The sequence below is a fragment of the Etheostoma spectabile genome, chromosome 11 (genome assembly GCF_008692095.1).
Source record: "Etheostoma spectabile isolate EspeVRDwgs_2016 chromosome 11, UIUC_Espe_1.0, whole genome shotgun sequence".
In the NCBI taxonomy this organism is placed as follows: Eukaryota; Metazoa; Chordata; class Actinopteri; order Perciformes; family Percidae; genus Etheostoma; species Etheostoma spectabile.
In genome coordinates, this window is record NC_045743.1 from 6816449 (window position 1) to 6836027 (window position 19579).

Consider the following 19579-nt stretch of genomic DNA (forward strand, 5'->3'; position numbering starts at 1 on the left):
TTAAGTATGTCAACGTGGCCTATTGGTAATTGTGGTTAAACACCACAACATGGCAGACAGGGACACCAAACTTTTCAAAAAGTGCAAACAAAAGAAAAAAATAAATAAATCCCACAGTGCTGCCCACAGCTATCACCGGTCTTTCAGCTTTCCAGCAAGGTTAGATCTTACCCCAAGGCCAGCGTGTCTGTATGGGTATGCTACAACCCCCTGGGGGCGGTACAATGACCCAGATTCACTGCAGTAAAAAAAATAAAAAAAAGATGGCAGTGAGGACCTGTCTAGCTTGGGCTTCTCTCGCACAGTTTGGAATTATCTTCTTGTTAAAGCAATACGAGAAGCAGAAAGGACAGCAGGAGAGCAGCAAAAAAAGGCGAGTGCTGCTGGCACATATCTCCTTCATCTCACCTCCCGACAGGCAGATTTCTGGATGGCTTCCTAGGTGAATGCATTTTTTAGCACCTTAATGAATACCCATGATGTTTATACACCATATTCTTTTAATCATATGTAGATCTTTATGTATAATTAAAAGTAAAAATCTATATGGTTATGTAAAATGTATTTTATCTTCCTCAGTAGTGAGCTGGTGGTGACCTTCAGCAATGAGTTAACTTTTGCAGTAAGACTAATTTGATGGTGAGCTTATTCCCACATCTCTGCATTTATATGGGTGCTGTAGCTCGATTAATTGTTGCTGCAGTGTCAGCTTCATTGTCCTTGCCTACTGTGTGAGGTTTTGATCCTCACGTTCTATTTGGACAGATGCCACGCCAGGGATTTCACTCTGCATTATAAACACAACACCTGGCAGATGAACAGTGCTCTCAGAGATGGCTGAGAAAAGTCACCTTCAACCGGTTTGTGAACTAGATTCATACAAAAAAGGGTGTGTCCAGGATGGGTTGTTATTATTTATTTTTCATTTGGGGGCATGGAGTTTGATCGTGATTGATATGGGCTAAGGGGAAATTCAGTCAAGGACAGAAAAAAGGGAGATGTGTGTACTTGAGTTGCTGTCATGAGGTAAGATGTCAGGGTTAGGGTGGCAGTAAGTAAATCATGGTTTTAAGTACTGAACAAGAGGATTAGATTCTCAGTCTGAGCCTAGCTCTGCCCTTTGGCATAGGACAGCTGGCATGATTTCAACCTATTTTTTTGCCACCTGAGCTCGGCCCAGGGCAGGTGTAAGATCATCAAAGTGAGGCGGCCTTGAGCAAAGCATGTAGGAAGTAAGGTGAGGGTAAAGCCATTTTTGGGTTTGAATTGGGTTAACAATGTTAAACTGGTCTAAAGCAGGACAGCATGTGGAACAAAATTGGCAGCTGCTGCTTCCCATGCAGTGGGAATAAAAAAGCATTTTGTTTAAGACAACAGCAGTCCTGACAGCTTGCTCACCTGGCTGTCTGACCAGAACCTGTGTGAACCCTGAGGTCTCCCTGGAGAGACGATACCAGGCTCCATCTGGGTCACTCAGCCACTCTTCCACCAGGCAGTAGTATGTCCCAGAATCGCTGTTCTCTGCCCTGTTCAGTGTCAGCACATAGAGACGGGGGGACAGCCTTTCAGCCTGCACTCGGCGTCGCAGTCTCTCTTCGTCTGCGTATGCGCCGTACTCAAAGGCCCCCGAGCGTTCAATTCTCAGAAGGAGCTCATCGGCTTCGGACCCAGTCGCACGCCTCACGTACCACAACACAGCGTGCTGGGAGTCCTGGCTGGTCTGGGAGCTGATGGAACAATTGATCCTGACGCGACTGTCCTCAAGGTACACCTGAGACTGGTTGGCCTTTTGCACTCGCAGCTTGCTCTCTGCAAAGAATTAGGAGAGAGAGGGTGGTTCAGTAGGGAAGGAAAAAAAGCAGACAGTCATTACTTTGGGTGCAGGTGTGAGCGCTGGTGACAGGTACACAATGCAATTTTTGTTTTGTGACAGACGACCTGTAGCTGGCTGGGTTTATTTCTGGTGGCAGCAGGGCAGGAAAACAAAGTAGTGTGTGGGTGGGTGAAGGAAGTGACAAAGAGAAATAAAAAAAATACGAGGGAAAGGAGGAAGAAATGTCAGGCTAATCAAAGCTGGGGGGATGGTATGTCTGCTGGTATCAAAGTAGAAATGTAAGCTAAGATGCAGAACAGCAGAAGAGACAAGGGTGAATGAGTGGGAGGTGGATTGTAAAGTTGGGCTGTGGATATTATTAGGTAAGATAAAAGACAAAAGCGAGGCAGGGGGGTCTGACAGTCTGCCAAAAGAGGAGGAAAGAGAAGGAACACATTTCATGCAAGGGAGGGAAGAGAGCAGATAGGAGAGGGAGGAAATGATAGAGAGGTGTGACTGAGATGCCAGGAAGAAGCTGAAAGCTGCCCTGAGTGCTGTGACAGGATTGGTTGCAGTGACATCGGTTGTGGGATAGGATTAGCTGCAGGTACATCAGGTCTAACCACGGCCAGGGCCCCCCTGTCAACAGCTTGGGGTGAGGATTAGATCAGCACAGAGCATGTAGAAAAAACACCTAGCCCTAACATTATATTTGTAAAAACACTAGATCACAAAGCAAAATAAAATCACACCATACAATTCTCATGCATGATTTGTATTTATCCATCACGCCATAGTGAGGATATGTCTCAAACAAACAATCATAATCTCCGGGGTATTTACCTTGACTAGAAGAATACCAGGCAGCTTCAATGTGCAAACCATTCCACAGGTGTGTTTCTAAAGTGCACCTCTTTCAGCAAATTGAACAATCTTAACCTAAACAATAATTTGATTGGTAGCACTTCCTTGCCTTGGCAGTGCACACTGACAGTGAGCCAAGAGTTGTTTGTTGGCTGAGCCCAATTGGGGGAAACAAATTCCCTTAATTGATCTCAGTAGTAGACATGCAACAGCAAATTTTGCCACCCTTCCCACCAAAATGAGAGAGGATTACCTATTTTCAGATCAGAGCACAGATGTCTGCCAGACTTGTCCAAATAGCATCAACTGGTTTGTGAATGTACACGATAGAGCCAGACCGATATATCGAATGTATTAGGCATTTTCCAATCTATCGTTATGAGCATTTATAATGGCCGATAAATGGATATTTAAAAAAATAAAATAAAAACGGACAAAACACCCTTTAACCATGTTATGAGTGTAGGCGTTGCATAGTTTGTCCACCAGTGGGCGCCCTACAACGTCCCTGTTGGCAACACCGGTGTTTAACCCTTTGACTTTCATAGCTTAAGTTTGTATTTTTATACATTTTATTTATCAGAACTTTATATAATATATGAGGTTCCTGTGTTCTGTTGTGACAATAATTTTTAAACTGCATTATCATATTATTTTAGTGAGGACTCGTAAATATCTACAAATAACTAATATTAGGGAAATCTATTCATGTTTTGTTATGCGCTTGTGGATTTTCTTTTAATATACAGTACATCGGACGATATATCGGAATATTGGATTTTTAAATCAGCAAGATGTCGGCTTTAAAAATCCTTTGTTGGTTGGGCTTTAGATCCCGGCAACCAATAAATACAGAAAAACACTTTTTCTAAGTAAGTTTACACAAGAAGCCCATCAAAAGCAGCTTTTAATAGAATTCATTGTATGTAAGTTGATACAAACAAACTTGCTTCAAGACAATCTCACTCAGATTCATAATATTCTTTACTCAGACTGGAGATGTAAATGCATTTTATGTAGGCAAGCATCTTGTACTGCTTGTGTTTAGACAATTTTGGCTTCTCTTGTCAAATGAAAAAAGGTATCGTTTTGGTGCGACAAATTTCAAACAGTATCCAGCCTTGCTCAGGAAAATGCATTGTAAGAATGTTTTCTGATTGATTCACTGACGTAAATCTGAACTAATCTTGTCCTGCATTCTTAAAAAAACTCCAATTTCATGTCCCCTCTTAGCTCACACTAAGCTTTGCTATAACTGACTCACTAACTGATTGACTGCCTAGGGTCACAGCCATCTGCCCTAAAAACCTCACCAATACCAACAGATTGCTGTGCATGCTTAAATGAGAGTCGTTAGTGATTCTGAATCTTCATAGTTGCACTATACATACAGTATGTACACATTTTGTTGCATTTAAAATATGCAACGCTACAAGGCATTGCCAGACCACCCTGTTGTGCAACAGCATTTCAGGCTAGCATCTGAAATGATGACATTATCATTGCCTCAGTACTCCCTAGAGACTTGGTAGAGTAGGAAGCCAAGACAATCTCCCCATCCACGACTATTGCCGAGCCTGCAGAATCCTGGCAATCTTTTTTTTTTCTTTGCAGGAGAATTACCTTCAAACCTCCTGAAGTGAAACCATGCAAGACTGAATTGGCACAGGACAAAGCAATTCTCTGCTGTTCCCATTTGAAGTTTGAAGTGGAAGCCAGGAGAAAAACGGGGGCTGAAAGCATGTTGCCATTCATCTGTATTTACAGAGATCTATTTCAAAGTTAAAATATATAATTATTCAAGCCCTATTAGGTAGCACATGAGCTATTACAAGTCATAACTTAAAAGCATTAGAAAATAAAAGGAACCAAAAAACTTTAATGCCTCAAAGTCTCCACTCACTCCTAATTCCTCCCGCTGTGAAATGCCTCAGTAACAGAAAAGAAACTTCGTCACCTCTGACACATGTCCATTCACTCGGCGAGTGAGGTTTCTTGTTTAAACTACAGCCATCCCCACAGTTACATCAATGCATCGCATGACAGAAGCAGCAGAAAATAGGCTGAAACTTCTATATGATGTACTGAGGGCAGATTTACTATGTTGTGGAGAGAGACACAGCGTAGGAAGCTAGTTCAATCAAATAGTGTTACATAGGGCTGTTCATCATGTATGTGCATTCCCTCAACATCAAGAGAAGTACTGTGTCCTTGTGTGTGAGCAAGGCTGTCAATACCTATTTTAAGTGAGATCACATGTTCTTTGCTACTGTGTTTCTTTAATAAGACTCAAGGGTGCATCCACAAGACAAATCTGTAATTGGAAACACTTGTTCTCACTGCTTAGGTTGTTCATGTGCCAGTCAAACTTGTTCTCGGTGAGAAAGAAAGTGTATGCCAATTTTGTATGCCTCAGCTCCTACTTTAACTTCTCTTTTTGGTTTTGATTGGTTTATTTTCTCCACAGGTAAAAAGGGGCAAAAAGGAAGCACTTGTATACTGAAGTATAATACAAAAACTCTCATAATCATTTTAAAGTTAACTATGAGCATTACTGTTGACAGCCTCTCATACACGTCACCTGCCTCTGTGGTTTCTAGAGCAACCTCGTATCCATGAACAATGTGGCATGGCTAAGATAGGTTCAAGGATCTCACTGAATTTTATTTTCTAGTAATAAATGGCATACTCAAATAAACAGGGCCAGTACATTTTGTTTACATCACCAGGCATGATTATTATTATTAATGTAATTAAAAGTCTAATTCCTGCTCTGCAAAATACGTGAAAAATATTATATTGGGTGGAATGGAGATGTAATCCAGACAGCTGTATCCAGACATAGTTCCTCCTACCCCTTAACTATCTTAGCTCCACTGGAGGTACGCCTGTTTCAGCAGTTTTCTGGGCATGTAGTGTCATTACAGTATACACAAACACACACAGTACAGTCACTAATTGGCTCATTGAACCCTTGTCTTACACCCTTCCCATGTGTGCCAAATTTGTCTTGTTTAATAGCTACAGGAACTGCCGAGTTCAGACAAAGCTGTCTTTATTCCTTTTATTTACCATTGGAGCTAAATACACAAAGGCAACAAACAGCAGCCTAGTTTTGATTAGGAAGACAGATAACAAAAGGCATCCCGAACTCTGCACAACAACTGTAGTTTATGAAGCAAAGCAGATGAAAACAAGTTTGAGTCCAGGGGGATGAGGAGAGTACAGTTAGGATGCTATTGTGGCATGTCAGCACACGCTAACCACAGCACACGCTAACTACAGTGCGCACACATCACACCCACACACACACCACCCACACCACACACACACACACACACACACACACACACACACACACACACACACACACACACACACACAAAAAATGTAGGATAACTTCAAAGGAGCTATGGAACTGCTTGGCCGAGTGTTCATAGGAAGAGAATACAGCCCGAGATTGTGAATCAAAGAATGTTAGCCTTTATTTTTGGGGTATATAGAGGAAATTCAATTTATTTACATTTCTGTTTCTTGCTGCTGCTCCACAAGAAGTATTTTAATATATGACTAAATGTCAGGGTTGACATGTCTATTTCACCCCTCTCACTTCCCTTTCATTAAAGTCTTTGTTTTATGTATGTCTTCCCTTCTGCGTTACCATGATCTTTGTCTCTACTGATCACATTCTGTCTAATCGTCTGACACTAACATTAATATTTAGCAGCCTGACCTGTGGTTAATGAATATTAATGAGGCCTAAATGAAGTGTGAACACTTGGGTCTTTGTCTAACATTTTGGCCCTTTTAAAATATGGTCTAATATGTACCTAATGACCACAGAGCTGACATCCTATCCACTGGGCCAATGCTTCCACTTATATAAAGAGGCCAGAGTGGGCAATGCAGGGAGAAAAAGACATAAAAAGATGAGAGGGATGAATAAAAGTAGACCTAGAGAAAGGGATGATATGTTTTAAAGAAGACAGGATGGGAGAAAAGTAGGAGAGTTAAGACATAAATCGGCAAACTGAACGGATATTCACAAGGCCCTACCAACAGAGAGCTGGGGAGTGAGAGAGTGTGTAGAGGGAGGGAAAGAGCCTGGAAAAGATGAGAGAGATGTAGAAGACAGAAAGTAAAAACATGCTCCTGGGGGGATTTTGGAAAGCAGCAGACAGTCTCTCCAGCTCCACTCCAGGACTTATAGTCTTAATGGCTCCCTGCTCCGCCTTTAGCGTTAGCGTTAGCACAGCCATGGGCTAATCCACGGCCAGGACCCAAAGCATGTCAGGACTGAGGGCTTTAGACACGCACTGATCCCTTGCAGAACAGCTTACTTTGGCTTGCTGCTCCTTGCCAACCTCTGCAACTACACACACAAAATGCTGCACATCCGGTCTGGACCTCTGTCACTGGGGGAATAGATCAGAGCAGGCTGCTAGTCAGAGGCAATGAGAGATGGGGTTCCCCTGACTGAAAAGTGTCTCCTATGCTGAACTGGGAGCCTAATTTCTATGCTAATGACTGTGATGTATCTATGATCCCATTGTGTCAGCGGGATATTACCACTCCTTATTCCTCCCCTTTTCAACTCCCACAACAATATGATTAAGACTGGGCTAATTACAGGGATCTATGCACGTAACAGCAGCCTTGAGCACACCATGGCAGAGCCAACACACAACCTCCACCCACCATGTAATTCCTATTCTCTACCAGCAGTGCAAACACACTGATGCACTTTTCCTCTTCCGGCCTGCCATTCTGAAAGAGTGATTGCTAGACACAGGCTGGCCCAACGGGAAAATGGATGCACAAGGGAGGGGTGAGATAGAGGGTCAGGGCAGGGGAACTCTTGGAGATTAATGGCCCAAAACAAGCTGGCACAGAGCGGAGGAGAGAGCAGAAAGACATATCAGATCGAGCTGTGTGCCTGTGTGTGTTTGAAAGGGCGACTGCCAATAAGCATGAAACACATTATGTTCATTAAACCACAGAGTGTATGTGTGTGTTTGTGTCTGTCTGTCTGTGGTGTGTGTGTGTGTGTGTGTGTGTTTGTGTGTCTGTGTATGTATTCAAGAGGTGGCACTGCTGAGCCTCTCCTGCTTTGCTCCAACTATTAGCCACTGATTTACATTGGGCGCAGCAGCAGCGTAGCTAGCTCTGAGTTATGACTTCAATTACACCAGCAGCAGGACACACACACACCACACACACACACACACACACACACACACACACACACACACACACACACACACACACACACACACACGTCTTGAGATTGGGCTGACCAAGGAAATGAGGCCCGTGTTATGCACAAGAGAGAGTGTAAGGGTTTGCCCTTATGAGGAAGAAGACGCACGAAAAAAGCCTGACCTTGAGTGTGTGAGTGTGTGAGTGTGTGTGTGTGCACCAGACGATAACACAGCAAGTGCGCTCCGATTATTTGTATATTGTGTACTGTAAGTAGAAGAAGCAGGCTGTGTATTGCAGACATACAGGCAGCCCATATATACGGAGGGCTGCCTCAGGTGAGCTTGTGGGCAAACTCAAACTATATCCACTGCAGTTGAAAACAGGGCACAGAAAACATTTACAACCCTGACACGAACGATAACACTGTGATAAAGTCGCTATTGTGCGCAAACAAGCACAGCTGCCATATCCTATTATTTATGAAATACTGACAATGGTGAAGAAGCTATTTGAAGAAAACTGTAAACATAATGGGGAGAATTATGAGGAGGAGAGAGGCAGGGAATTATAAAATATTGAAAAAGCACAAGAGTGAGAAAGAAGCTAGGGGCGGGCGGGAAGAGAAACATGCAGTTAAGTGAGAGTGAAGGGGAAAAAAGACATTAAAAGAGACTTATGGGGAGAGTGAGAACAAAATGTAGAAAGACAGAGATGGAAGTGGAGTGAGAAAGGGAGACAGGACTTAATAAAGATAGACAGCTTCTATCCATGCCCCGATAAGCAGGAATCTCCAATTGCCGCAGTGACGCCTGTGCTATCAATAACGGCTAGGTGGTACTTCACCGGCATTAAAGGAGAGCACATGCGTCATCTGCTTGTGCCAACCAATATTAAATGGTAAGATACCCTCAATAACTATCAGAGATAGAGAGAAAGAGAATGAGGGGGAGAGAGAGCAAGAAAGAAGGAACATATAAGGCAGACCAAGATAAAGAAGGAGAAAGTAGGAGGTATATATATCTTCTAACTGAAAATGCACCCACAAGAGAGTAAAACAAGAGAGGACGATAATAATAAAGCAAAAAAGGCATTCATTCCTGCGTTGTGATGTTTGATTTTGTGAGTGAAAGGTAGCCAGGCAAGCGTAGGTGTGTAAGGAGAGATGAGGAGAAACTCTAAGTGGGGCACTCCACCCCCCCCCCCCCCCATTCTAGCTAAGCCAATAACCATACAGTCTTAATATCCCACTCCTCATGCCAGACACACATGCACAAATGTGCACATGCACACACTCAAATGATGAGAAAAATGCCTTCAACTCCCAAAACCATCATTAATCTTAACTCCGGTTCTATTAGAGAAGATTCACCATAATTAGTTTTGCGTGTTTTCTGTGTGTGTGTGTGTGTGTGAGCGTGTGTGTGTGAAATGAAGAGTGTGTTTTTGTGTGTGTGTGTAGTTTGAGTTATGAATAGATTATATTAGATTGTGTTGTAGAGACTGAGGCTTCCCTGGTGATCTGCCAAGCTGAACATGTGTTTGCCATTATTGCATTTCAGACAGAGACAAAAAGAAAACTCAATCAGGTTAAATCTAATATTACAGTATGTGGAACTGTATACCAAATGTGTATGGGGTTTTGTGTGCATTTGTGGAGATCCTCCACTGTGAGGGTAAATATTGGATTGTGTTCTACCATAAAATAATTACACTTTTGCACTTGGAGGTAACCCCCTGCATGTTTGTGTGTACATGAGCATGATGGTGTTTGTGTTCTAGTGTGTGAAGTTGCTCTCTGCATGAAGTCTGTGGTGGATAATTCCAACACAAGGTTGCCCTCACAATGAAGATAAAAATATTGTAGGTGTGTATGTGCAAATATGGTGGTAAACCTCTCTAATATGACCCATAGGACTTGGACAGAGGCAGTGCGCTGCTAATGCAATCTGGAACAGGAAGTAGGCCTGGCTGGGTCTGCAAGCACCTCACTAGTTTGACGGAATGTCACGCTGTCACGCTGACTGTTTATTTGTTTATCTGTTTTATCTACATCCAGCACCTAACGACTTTGCGTCTGCTAATCCAAGATGCATGGATGTTGGATCAAGGGCACTTTTTTGGATGTTAGTTTTCACTCTCCGCTTTTGAGGTGCTCCAATAATTTAATGAGGAGCGTCATTTTGCATCAGGCACATGCACTCATCTTTCTTCTGAATACAAGATGGTGGTGAAATGGACCATCAGAAACCTGACAGAAACTGTTCTACTGTTACTGTCACGCAGTTCAAGGAGAGAGGGAGGCTTCTTTGTATATGCAGAGTAAGCATATGGAAGCTCTCAGAGGAACATCACAGGAAACACGGTTGCAGGGGCATTCATGCAAGAACTTGGACATGCAACACAAGCATGTATGTGCACACATAATGCTGGTGAGGCAGCTCATACATATTGAGCATGTACCTCTGGAAGAATGATTTAAAGTCTCAATTATGAATTTGGTCAAATGCTGTGTTTGCTCACACCTCATTACACACACTCCCCCTTTATCCCACTTCTATGAGGGAGGGACTGAAAACGCCAGCCACTCATTTGACCAGGAGTGGTTAACATTAAACAAAACAGAGAAGAAAAGGCAGATGGGGAAGAGAGGCGTGAGGCAAAGAGAGACGTCCTACATGCTGACAAATGAATCATCGTTCTAAATGAAGGTCTGACTGCACAATTTAAAAAAAAAAACACAGGCGGTGGAGGAGACGAATGCAGCATGACCGGGCCTGAGCCGGGTATCTGCAACCAATGATATAAAGGAATTAATTACTTGCCCTCCCCTGTGAGATAGTGCCCTTACACACAGAATGATCGCACCGTTATGGTTACTGATTGACTTTCAGTCGGAAACTGATCACATCTTCACGGTTACTGATGGCATTTCCAAGGTTACTGATCACTTTGTCATGGAGACACTGCTAGAAAAAAAGAGCAGAAGGAGAACCTGGTATTTATTTCCCTGCAAAATTTGTGTGCGTGTGTGTCCTTTTTCAGGTTAAGGATAAACAATGTGAACTGCACATTGCTGGGCAGGGAAGGTAAATGAGCATTCAGGATGATAAGTCGATCTCCAAACAAGTCCTGAAGGGCCCGGAGTCACTGTGTGTGTTCTGCATGAATGGTTAAGGTCAGAGCACAGTCAGTAAAAACACCTTCTGAACTGGGGTGCTCCTGAATGAGTGTGTGTTTACATCAGTTTGAATCTACTGTACATGTGAGTACATTCCACTGCCTCAATTTAAAAAACTGTTATTGATCACCACAGTCTGCCTCTAAATCTCAATAAAGAATCTTACTTATCCTCACCTAAACATGAAATGGGCCTGCAGGCTGGCAAAGACACAAGCTTGCACATATCTATTCACACATTGCTCATGGTCACAAACATAATGTTCTAGAAAAACATTTCGCATTTCAGAAGTTGAAAACATTTTTCTCATCCCACCCACATACCTTACTCATATTCCTCCCGCCAAATCGGACAAATCTGGACCCCATTGGTACTTCAGGTACCATAATCCTTTACTGGACTGCTTTGAAAGCCAGACCACAATGTTTTCTCAGCAGGCTGAGTATTTGCCTCAGGCACATTCACCTGAATAAATGAAGTATCATACTGTTGAGGCACAACAGACTGGGCTAAATTGGGCCTGTGTGTGTGTGTGTGTGTGTTTGTTGTTTGTGTTGAGCCACTAATTGGGCTGTGTCTGAATGGGTTTTGCTCTATGTATGTGTGGAGCACAGAGGGCCAATAAGGGAGATGTAGACAGTTTAATGCCTCCACTGAGGAAAAAGGTTCAAGGACAGATTGCTCACTCTCTCTGTTTCGATCCTTTGGTTGCTTCTTTTCTATTTTTTCACACAGTTTTCTCTTTCTTATTGTGGGTTATTTAGCAATAAATTCACTGTGCTCTATTAGAAGACCCCCCCCCCACCAATTAGTGGCTAAACCAGAGACTATGAACAATTAGATTAGGCAGACGCAGACATCCTCTAAGCTCTGTAGAAGTTGTGTATGCATGAATATCTGAATTTGTGTTTTCCCCTGTTTGTGTGTTGGTCTATGTCCCTTCTAACTATGTGTGTGTGTGCCTGGCAAGCAGCCATGCAGCTTTACCTGGCTGTAGGACACTGATGCCAAGCAGGTTGGAAGTGCGGTTGGCAACTCTGCTCCAGCTGTTGTCGTAGTTCCTCCTCCACAGGATGGCTGTGCACTGGTACTTGCCCGCTTCGCGACGTCCAGCCCTGGTCACCGACAACCGGAAGTTGGTGTTGGAGTGTGAGCGGTCCACTGTGGTGCGGGTACCCAGCCCCAGCAGCTGCTCCCCCCACTGCAGCGTGCCCTCGCGGGTGAAGGTCACCAGGTCTTTGAACTCTCCCTGATCCTCGTCGCCAGCTTCTGGGCCGGCCGGCATGAAGCGCCAAGTCACGGAGGTTGGGACACGAGGGTTGTGACGAGGCTTCACCAGGCACAAGAGGTCAAAGGAGTCGCCAAAGGTAACAGACGGCGTCCGTGATGAGGCCGACACCATGAAGGAGGACTCTAGATGGTGGAAGAAACAAAGAGAGAATGTTAGGAAGTGTGAAAAATTGCCTTTTACTTGATGATGAATGATGAATCCTTGAAACACGGAGTACCACTGATTGCATGTTTCAGCACAACACAGCCTGGGTGTGTGATTGAGTCTGTTCACTAAAAGCTTAAAGTTCAGTAAATAATGTGGCAGTTCATAATCGTTTCCACGAAGGAACTTTTCTTTTAAGCATGGCTACCAAGAGGAACAAAGTCCCCTGCTGGAACAAATACAGACAGTATTTACTTGAAGTGCACTGTCTAATCATTAAGTGCCTAAACAACAGCCATTTAGTCTATGCATGTGTATGTACCCTGTGCTTGTGTCTTAGTAGAAGTTTGAGTGCTTGACTGTGTGAGCGCACCTCAAAATTAATGGGTGATGCAACACAGAAAACCCAGGGGAAAGATTTTCTCTAAGCGCCGATGTTCGATCTATGCCCAACTCCTTGCCAAGTCTAAACTATCCTCATTAAACTAGAAATGGTGAGTCAATTCTATATGTTATTGCCAAGATATCTCCACACTGGAGAGCAAGGGAGTCACAAGAGAGAAACTCCATGGCCCTTTAACAACCTGGCCCGGCTGTGCCTATTTCATGGCTTTTCAATGAATGTGAATAATTGAGCTTGAACATGACAAAGATGGTCATACACAGATTTAAAAAAAAGACAGAGGGAGATGGACTGGAGAGATGTTGATGAAGTCTGACTTTTGCTAGATCAGACAATTCATTTTCTTGAGACTTTGCAGATTTCTCCATTATGTTCTTGTTAACAGCCAAGTTGCTTTCTCTCTGTCCCTCACCCTCTCTGCTCCTCTGTAAGCCATGACCCCAGCTGTCCTTCAGGGTGTGTAATCAATGTCTTTCTGTCCAGACATGGCTACTGCTGGGACAGCTGCCTGGGGATGTAATTTTTTAATAGATAATAACTCTCCCCTCTCACTTTATCTTTCATCTCTCTACGACCCTCTTCCCCCCCATTCATTTCTCACTGCATGCCTCTGTGACAGAAAAGAGGATTCCACGCCGGTCAATATTTTTCCATACATCTTTGTCTTTTTATTTGGGTGAATATGCATGACTGTATTTGTTTCGTTGACTGTAAAAAGTGCTTGTGGTCGAGTGTGAGACTTGTATACATTGGCATGTGAGTGTGTGCGTTTGTGTATAATAGGCTTTTCACTTGTACACCCCAGACACCCTTAAGTCAATCAGCTGGAAACAAGTGTGTGTGTGTGTGTGTGTGTGTATGTGTGTGTGTGTGTGTGTGTGTGTGTGTGTGTGTGTGTGTGTGTGTGTGTGTGTGTGTGTGTGTGTGTGTTGATCACAGGGCGTGTGTGTGTGTATGTTGATCACAGGGCGTGTGTGATGCGTCAGTGCAGTAGTACTGGGATAGTAGTGCCTGTAGTTAAGCAGTTCAGTAGTTATTGCATGCTGCATGTTGCTTCTGCTTGCTACATTCTGCTTGAAGCTACTGCCATCGACTGGCCCTTGTGCAAGGGCAAAAAGAAGAGCCAAGTGCGCAAGTCTCTTCCTGTCGGTACACAGCGTCTCCACTGTAAAGACTCTGACAGTGCCTCCTTGCAGCCACACACGGTAACTGGACCATAGCGGACCCAGGCTGAACTGTAGGGGATCTTGGAGCAGCTGTGGGCACCGGGGGCACGGTGTGCAGGACTACCAAGCAGTGGACACGCCCTGGCATCCGCCAACCACAGCCCCAGCTATGGGTAAATAGTTCGACTGCTTTGTGGGGTAAAAAAGACAAAAGACCATAAGAGCAAAACAGGCGGAGGATGATGGCTGACTTAAGTGGAGCATCACAACGACTGGAAAGGCAGATGAAGGGTGCAGCAGTGATGGGTCCCCATTTGTCTTGGACTCCATGCCACTGGATCTTGACCGAGATCTGCCAAGGACTGGCGTGGTGGTTGTCTGTGCACCAGCTTCTGCACGTTAAAAAACTCCACGCCACAAACTCCACAAAAGGAATCCACCATGCCACCCCGGATAAAGTCCTATAGCAACCAGCAAGTGGCGACGGGGGCAGGTTTGTGTATTCTGGAAGCCCTTAGTCATGAGCTGGCACATCAAGGGGTTGGGTGTCAGAGTCAGTCGCTGGGCTCTTGGAAGGAGGAGCTCATCGGCAGCTGCACCCATGACTAAACAGCCCTATTTAGGATCCGCTCTGCTTACCCCACATGGGGAAGAGGCTAGAAAAGGTGCCCTAAAAATAGCCTGCCTCATACTTCCCGACTGGATTAGTCGATTAGACAATGACTCCGTCAACACAAGTTGGAAGGAACACTTTCAGGAACTTCTGAACTGTGACAGCTCAGCTGGGCCAGACAACAGGCAAAGGCCTTGCTTGTGTCCTCGCCATTCGCATACTACCAACATCTGAGGAGGTACTCCCTGAATCACATTGCGGCCTCCGTCCACCCAGGGGAACAGCTGAGATGATCTTTTCTGCTCGTCAACTACAAAAAAAGTGTTGGGAACAAGGATTGCCTCTGTACTTGGCCTTTATAGACTTGACAAAGGCCTTTGACTCCGTGGATCATCAGGCACTGTGGAGTACTATCAAGGTATGGATGTCATGACAAATGCATCGTGTACTGAGGCTGCTGCATGACAGCATGTCAGCCACAGTGCTCCGCAACAGTGGCTCTGAACCTGGGCCATTTACTGTAGAAACTGGGTCAAACAGGGATGTATCATTGCACCCACCCTATTAGCCATCTTCATTGCAGCCAAACTCCACCTCACTGGCCAAGAGTTGCCACAGGTGATCCCAATATTTTACAGGACTGACGGCAGGCTCTTCAACCTAAACAGGTTCAAAGCCAAAAGCAAAGTCAAGAAAACCACCATCAGGGAACTGCAATACGCCAATAATAACGCCATTGCAGTACACTCCCCTGAAGACCTCTAGGGCATCCTAAATGCCTTTGCCAAGGCATACAGAGCCCTGGGGTTGGCCAGCCATCACTCCAGCCCATAATCAAAGAGGATAACTCCCCTCTGGAAAGCGTGGACCACTTCCACTATCTTGGAAGAATTCTCTCTTCCAAAGTTGATATAGACTCTGAGGTTAACCATTGCCTGAGCTGTGCTAGCGGAGCCTATGTCAAACTCAGGACAAGAGTCCTTGATGACCAAGACCTGAGGGCTCAAACCAGACTCCTGGTTTACAGAGCTGTGATTCTCTCAACCCTGCTGTATGGAGAGGAGTCCTGGACCACCTACAGCAGACACCTGAGAGCCCTGGAACTATTCCATCAAAGAGCCTTAAGAAAAATCTTGAGGATCAACTGGGAAAATAGACGTACAAACTCTGGAGGAAACAAACATGCCCAGCATCACTACCATCATAATGCAACACCAACTCCAATTGACAGACCATGTCATCCGCATGCCCAACAACCGTCTCCCTAAGCAGATCCTGTGCTCCCAGTTAAAAGAAGGACAGTGAGCTTCAGGTGGGCCAAAGAAATGCTTCAAGGACAATATCAAGACCAGGCTGAAAAAGTTGAACATCAAGTCCGGCAACTGGGAGGATCTTGTGTTGAACAGGGACTACTGGAGAAAAGCAGTGCAGGAAGGTGCAGCACACCACAAAACAGAACTCCATCGTGCCGCAGAGGCAAAGCGGCAACACCGCAAGGACAAACAGAGAAAGGCTCCACCACCCCACACCACCTCAATCTTCCAATGCCCACATTGCAGCAGAATCTGTGGATCACGGATTGGCCTTTACAGCCACCTGAAGATCCACAAATAAGACAACCCTACAGAGAGGACGGTCATACTCGTCTTGAGTGACCACCAAAGAAGAAATCAGGCTTTTCATTTGTACACCCCAGACACCCTTAAGTCAATCAGCTGGAAACAAGACCCTCTAAGCATCTTTGTCTTCACCGTGACAACAACAACACAAGGCACCCGGAGGACATCCTTCTCCCATCTTCTTTAGGTCTTGTCAGCGAGCACAGGGAGTCCATATGGCTATGATTTAAATTAAGGTACAGTGACAATATATAATATCGGGAGCTTCAGCCTATGGAACAGTGCACTCATAGGACAGGTCAGTGTGAAGCACAATCTGAGCTCAGAAGTAAACTGGGGCACAAGTTTTTTTTGCTTTTATTCAATAGGTGCAAGGACTAAAGAACTAAGGAACAAAACTAGAGGAGAAAAAAGTTGGAACACAGGGAAAACTTTATCTATCTGCATGGCAAGTTTAGGTCTAACAAAACTGAAGTTGGAAGCTATAGTGAGAAAAACGAGGACCAATATCTGAGATGAAGTAAAACGCACACTGACTGTCACACAACAGCGCACATTTAAAAAAGCCTTTGATCAACAAGCATGGAAGAGAAGGAAAGGAGATGTCATAGAGTGTAATAGAAGAGAAATGGGCAACTTCGGACTTGTAGTCCCTGATTTGCATAATGCGTCCCTTGTTCTTAAACTAATGTTTCTGTTGTGGCCCGAACATAACAAATGGCCACTTAAAAACTAACGTCTCTTCTCTGCAGCACGGCTGTGAGCTGCTGCAGGGAGCTAATCCGTTGGTTGTGTGTGTGTGTGTGTGTGTGTGTGTGTGTGTGTGGTGTGTGTGTGTGTGTGACTGTGTGTGTGTGTGACTGTGTGTGTGTGTGTGTGTGTGTGTTGTCTGTATTGAGCCCAGTGCTACTGGTCTGCCAGCTCCTTAATGCTCCGCTCCAGTGGCTTCCTCAGGCTGTACAGAGGATGTTCAGCTTAACTCAGCACTGACAGAGGAGACCCACAGACTGTGAAACACATTGCCACTGCATTTCCATTCTAATAACTCTAGCTAATCCATATGGGTGTGTGTGTGTGTGTGTGTTGTGTGTGCATCTATGACGGGTGTCATAGAAGCACTGCTCTTGAGGTGTGGCAGGTGGTGTGAGATTATTTGTGTGTGTGAGACAAAATAGTGCTTTCCCCTGAGCGGTGCATGAATAAACCATGGTGTATTTCTCTATGTGGACTGCATGTTCTGCTTGCACCATTGATCAGTCTTTAGCAAACCACAAACCATGTGCCCCTTTTTGATTTGGAGCGCATGTGTTTGATTCCCACTGCAGTACATCAACCAATGTGTCCCTGAGCAAGACTCTAACCCTTGGTTGCTCCAGAGGCGTGCAACCTCTGATATAGAGCAATTGTAAGCCGCTTTGGATAAAAGCGTCAGCTAATTGACATGTAATGTAATAATATGTGCAGGCACACTGTCTTGTAAGAGTGGTTACATATGTGCAGATGGTATTTTCAATAGGGGGGCTTCCATGGATACGTGCATATACTCTACATTTTACTTACACACACATATGCGTAGAATAAGCAGCTGACATGTGTAGAGCATTTTCTGTAGTTAAAATGTAACCTTGCCTGGAAATAATAGTATAGCAGGATAAGCTATATGCTCAAGGATATTTAAACCTGTATCAAATTCAGCTGCTGCTGAACTTGAACATACGGACTTAGCACCTACAGGTGGAATACCACTTACACAGCATGAGAGCCGTGTAGTTCATGATGTACAGATAACATATGCAGCCTGATCACTACTGGATGCAGATATTTTTTTGTTCTTGTTGGGTTTGGACTATTTAAAGTGAAATAATGTGCTATATTATGTTATCTTACTTTACTTTACTTAATTAGAAAATCATAAATACATTTATCATTCAAATGTACCAGATGGTTGACACATAAACCACAACAAAATAATGAATCTACAAGCACTTGACAAACAGAAACTGTTGAGATTATTTGTTTATCAGAAATTATTTAAAAAGTAAAATTATATTTCCACTGTGTTTCACTCCGGCCAACTGGGGGCTGCAGCCCCCACAGCATCCGCCTCCCCACAGTGTGCCTTACTGACTTGGCAGGAATGGAATTTAAACTATACTGAGGTTAGAACAGGTTGCAGTAACTTACCAACAGTCTTGACGGTGACTGTCTTGCTGGTTGACTTCTCTCCTATCTTCTCCCAGTTTACCTCTGGTTCAGTGCCGGTTTGAAGCCACTCAGTGGCTGTGCAGCGGTATTGGCCCTCATCCCCTGGTAAGGCATTATACACGGACAAAGAGAATGTATCAGCTCGCACTTTCTCCACGCGTATCTCCCCGTAGCTGGAGCGCTCTCTGTAAGAGGGGCTGTGCCATACAGTGCCATCCCGATCGATGGAGGCCACCTCCAGGGCTGGTCCAGTCACCTGCTTGTCCGTCCACTGCCAGACAACAGACAGAGGGCCAGTAGTAGAATGGATAGAGCAAATCAACTGGATCACATTGCCCTCTAGGACCTCCGACGAGTTGCTAAACAATAACACTGTGATGTTGCTCTCTGTGAAGAAGACCAGCAAGAAAGAGAGAGAGAGAGAGAAAGGGGGGGGAGAGAGATGTAAGTCAACATGTGTAGAGATGGGGCACATGAAAGGAGTTTCTTAAAATCTGAACTCCTCATGCTGAATCCCAGAGACAACAAGAATTCCACTTTCTGTGTGAAAACAACAGGAGGGCACAGGAGGCCAGGGGCAATAAAACAAACTGCTGAGCCTGTTCCCCAGGGTACAGTTTCACACAGCCCTGTGCAAGTGCTGTGCATGTGTGTTTGGATGCTTGACTGTGTGCATGCAAGTGAGAGGTCCATAGTGTGGTTTGAACTGGCCTCGGGCACATCAGAGTGACAGCCAGAGCTGAGGCCCTGGTGAGTTTGTGTGTGTTGAGATTCTCTTTCTGAACACTGTGTGGCTTGTTGACCAAGTCCACACGGGCACAGAAACGAAGGCACAGATCACAGGGCTCAGTGGCACTTCAGAAGGAAGAAGAGGAGGATAAAAGTCTTTACTGGCTCTGTTTTTCTCTCTCTTTCTCATCATTTCAACGTCCATCAAACATCATGAAGCTCTGGTTGACCCAAAAGCTCACTTTGCAGTGCTTCTGTCTCTTGTGGATGTGGCTTAAGGTGACTTTTTTCTTCTTTTTTCTCCCCCTTAGGCCAAGCTCTGCTGCTGCCCTCTCACTTCGCCAGCCCTCCT

General features: G+C 44.6%; 1 protein-coding gene across 1 annotated transcript in view; it reads right to left on the reverse strand.

Annotated features, from left to right (window-relative positions):
• LOC116697930 (immunoglobulin superfamily member 3-like) overlaps nucleotides 1-19579 on the reverse strand; it is a 74714-nt gene that overhangs the window by 5986 nt on the left and 49149 nt on the right. Inside the window, 3 exon segments of the mRNA XM_032529565.1 lie at nucleotides 1399-1809; nucleotides 12045-12470; nucleotides 18478-18885. Coding sequence (XP_032385456.1) covers nucleotides 1399-1809; nucleotides 12045-12470; nucleotides 18478-18885 — 1245 coding nt within the window.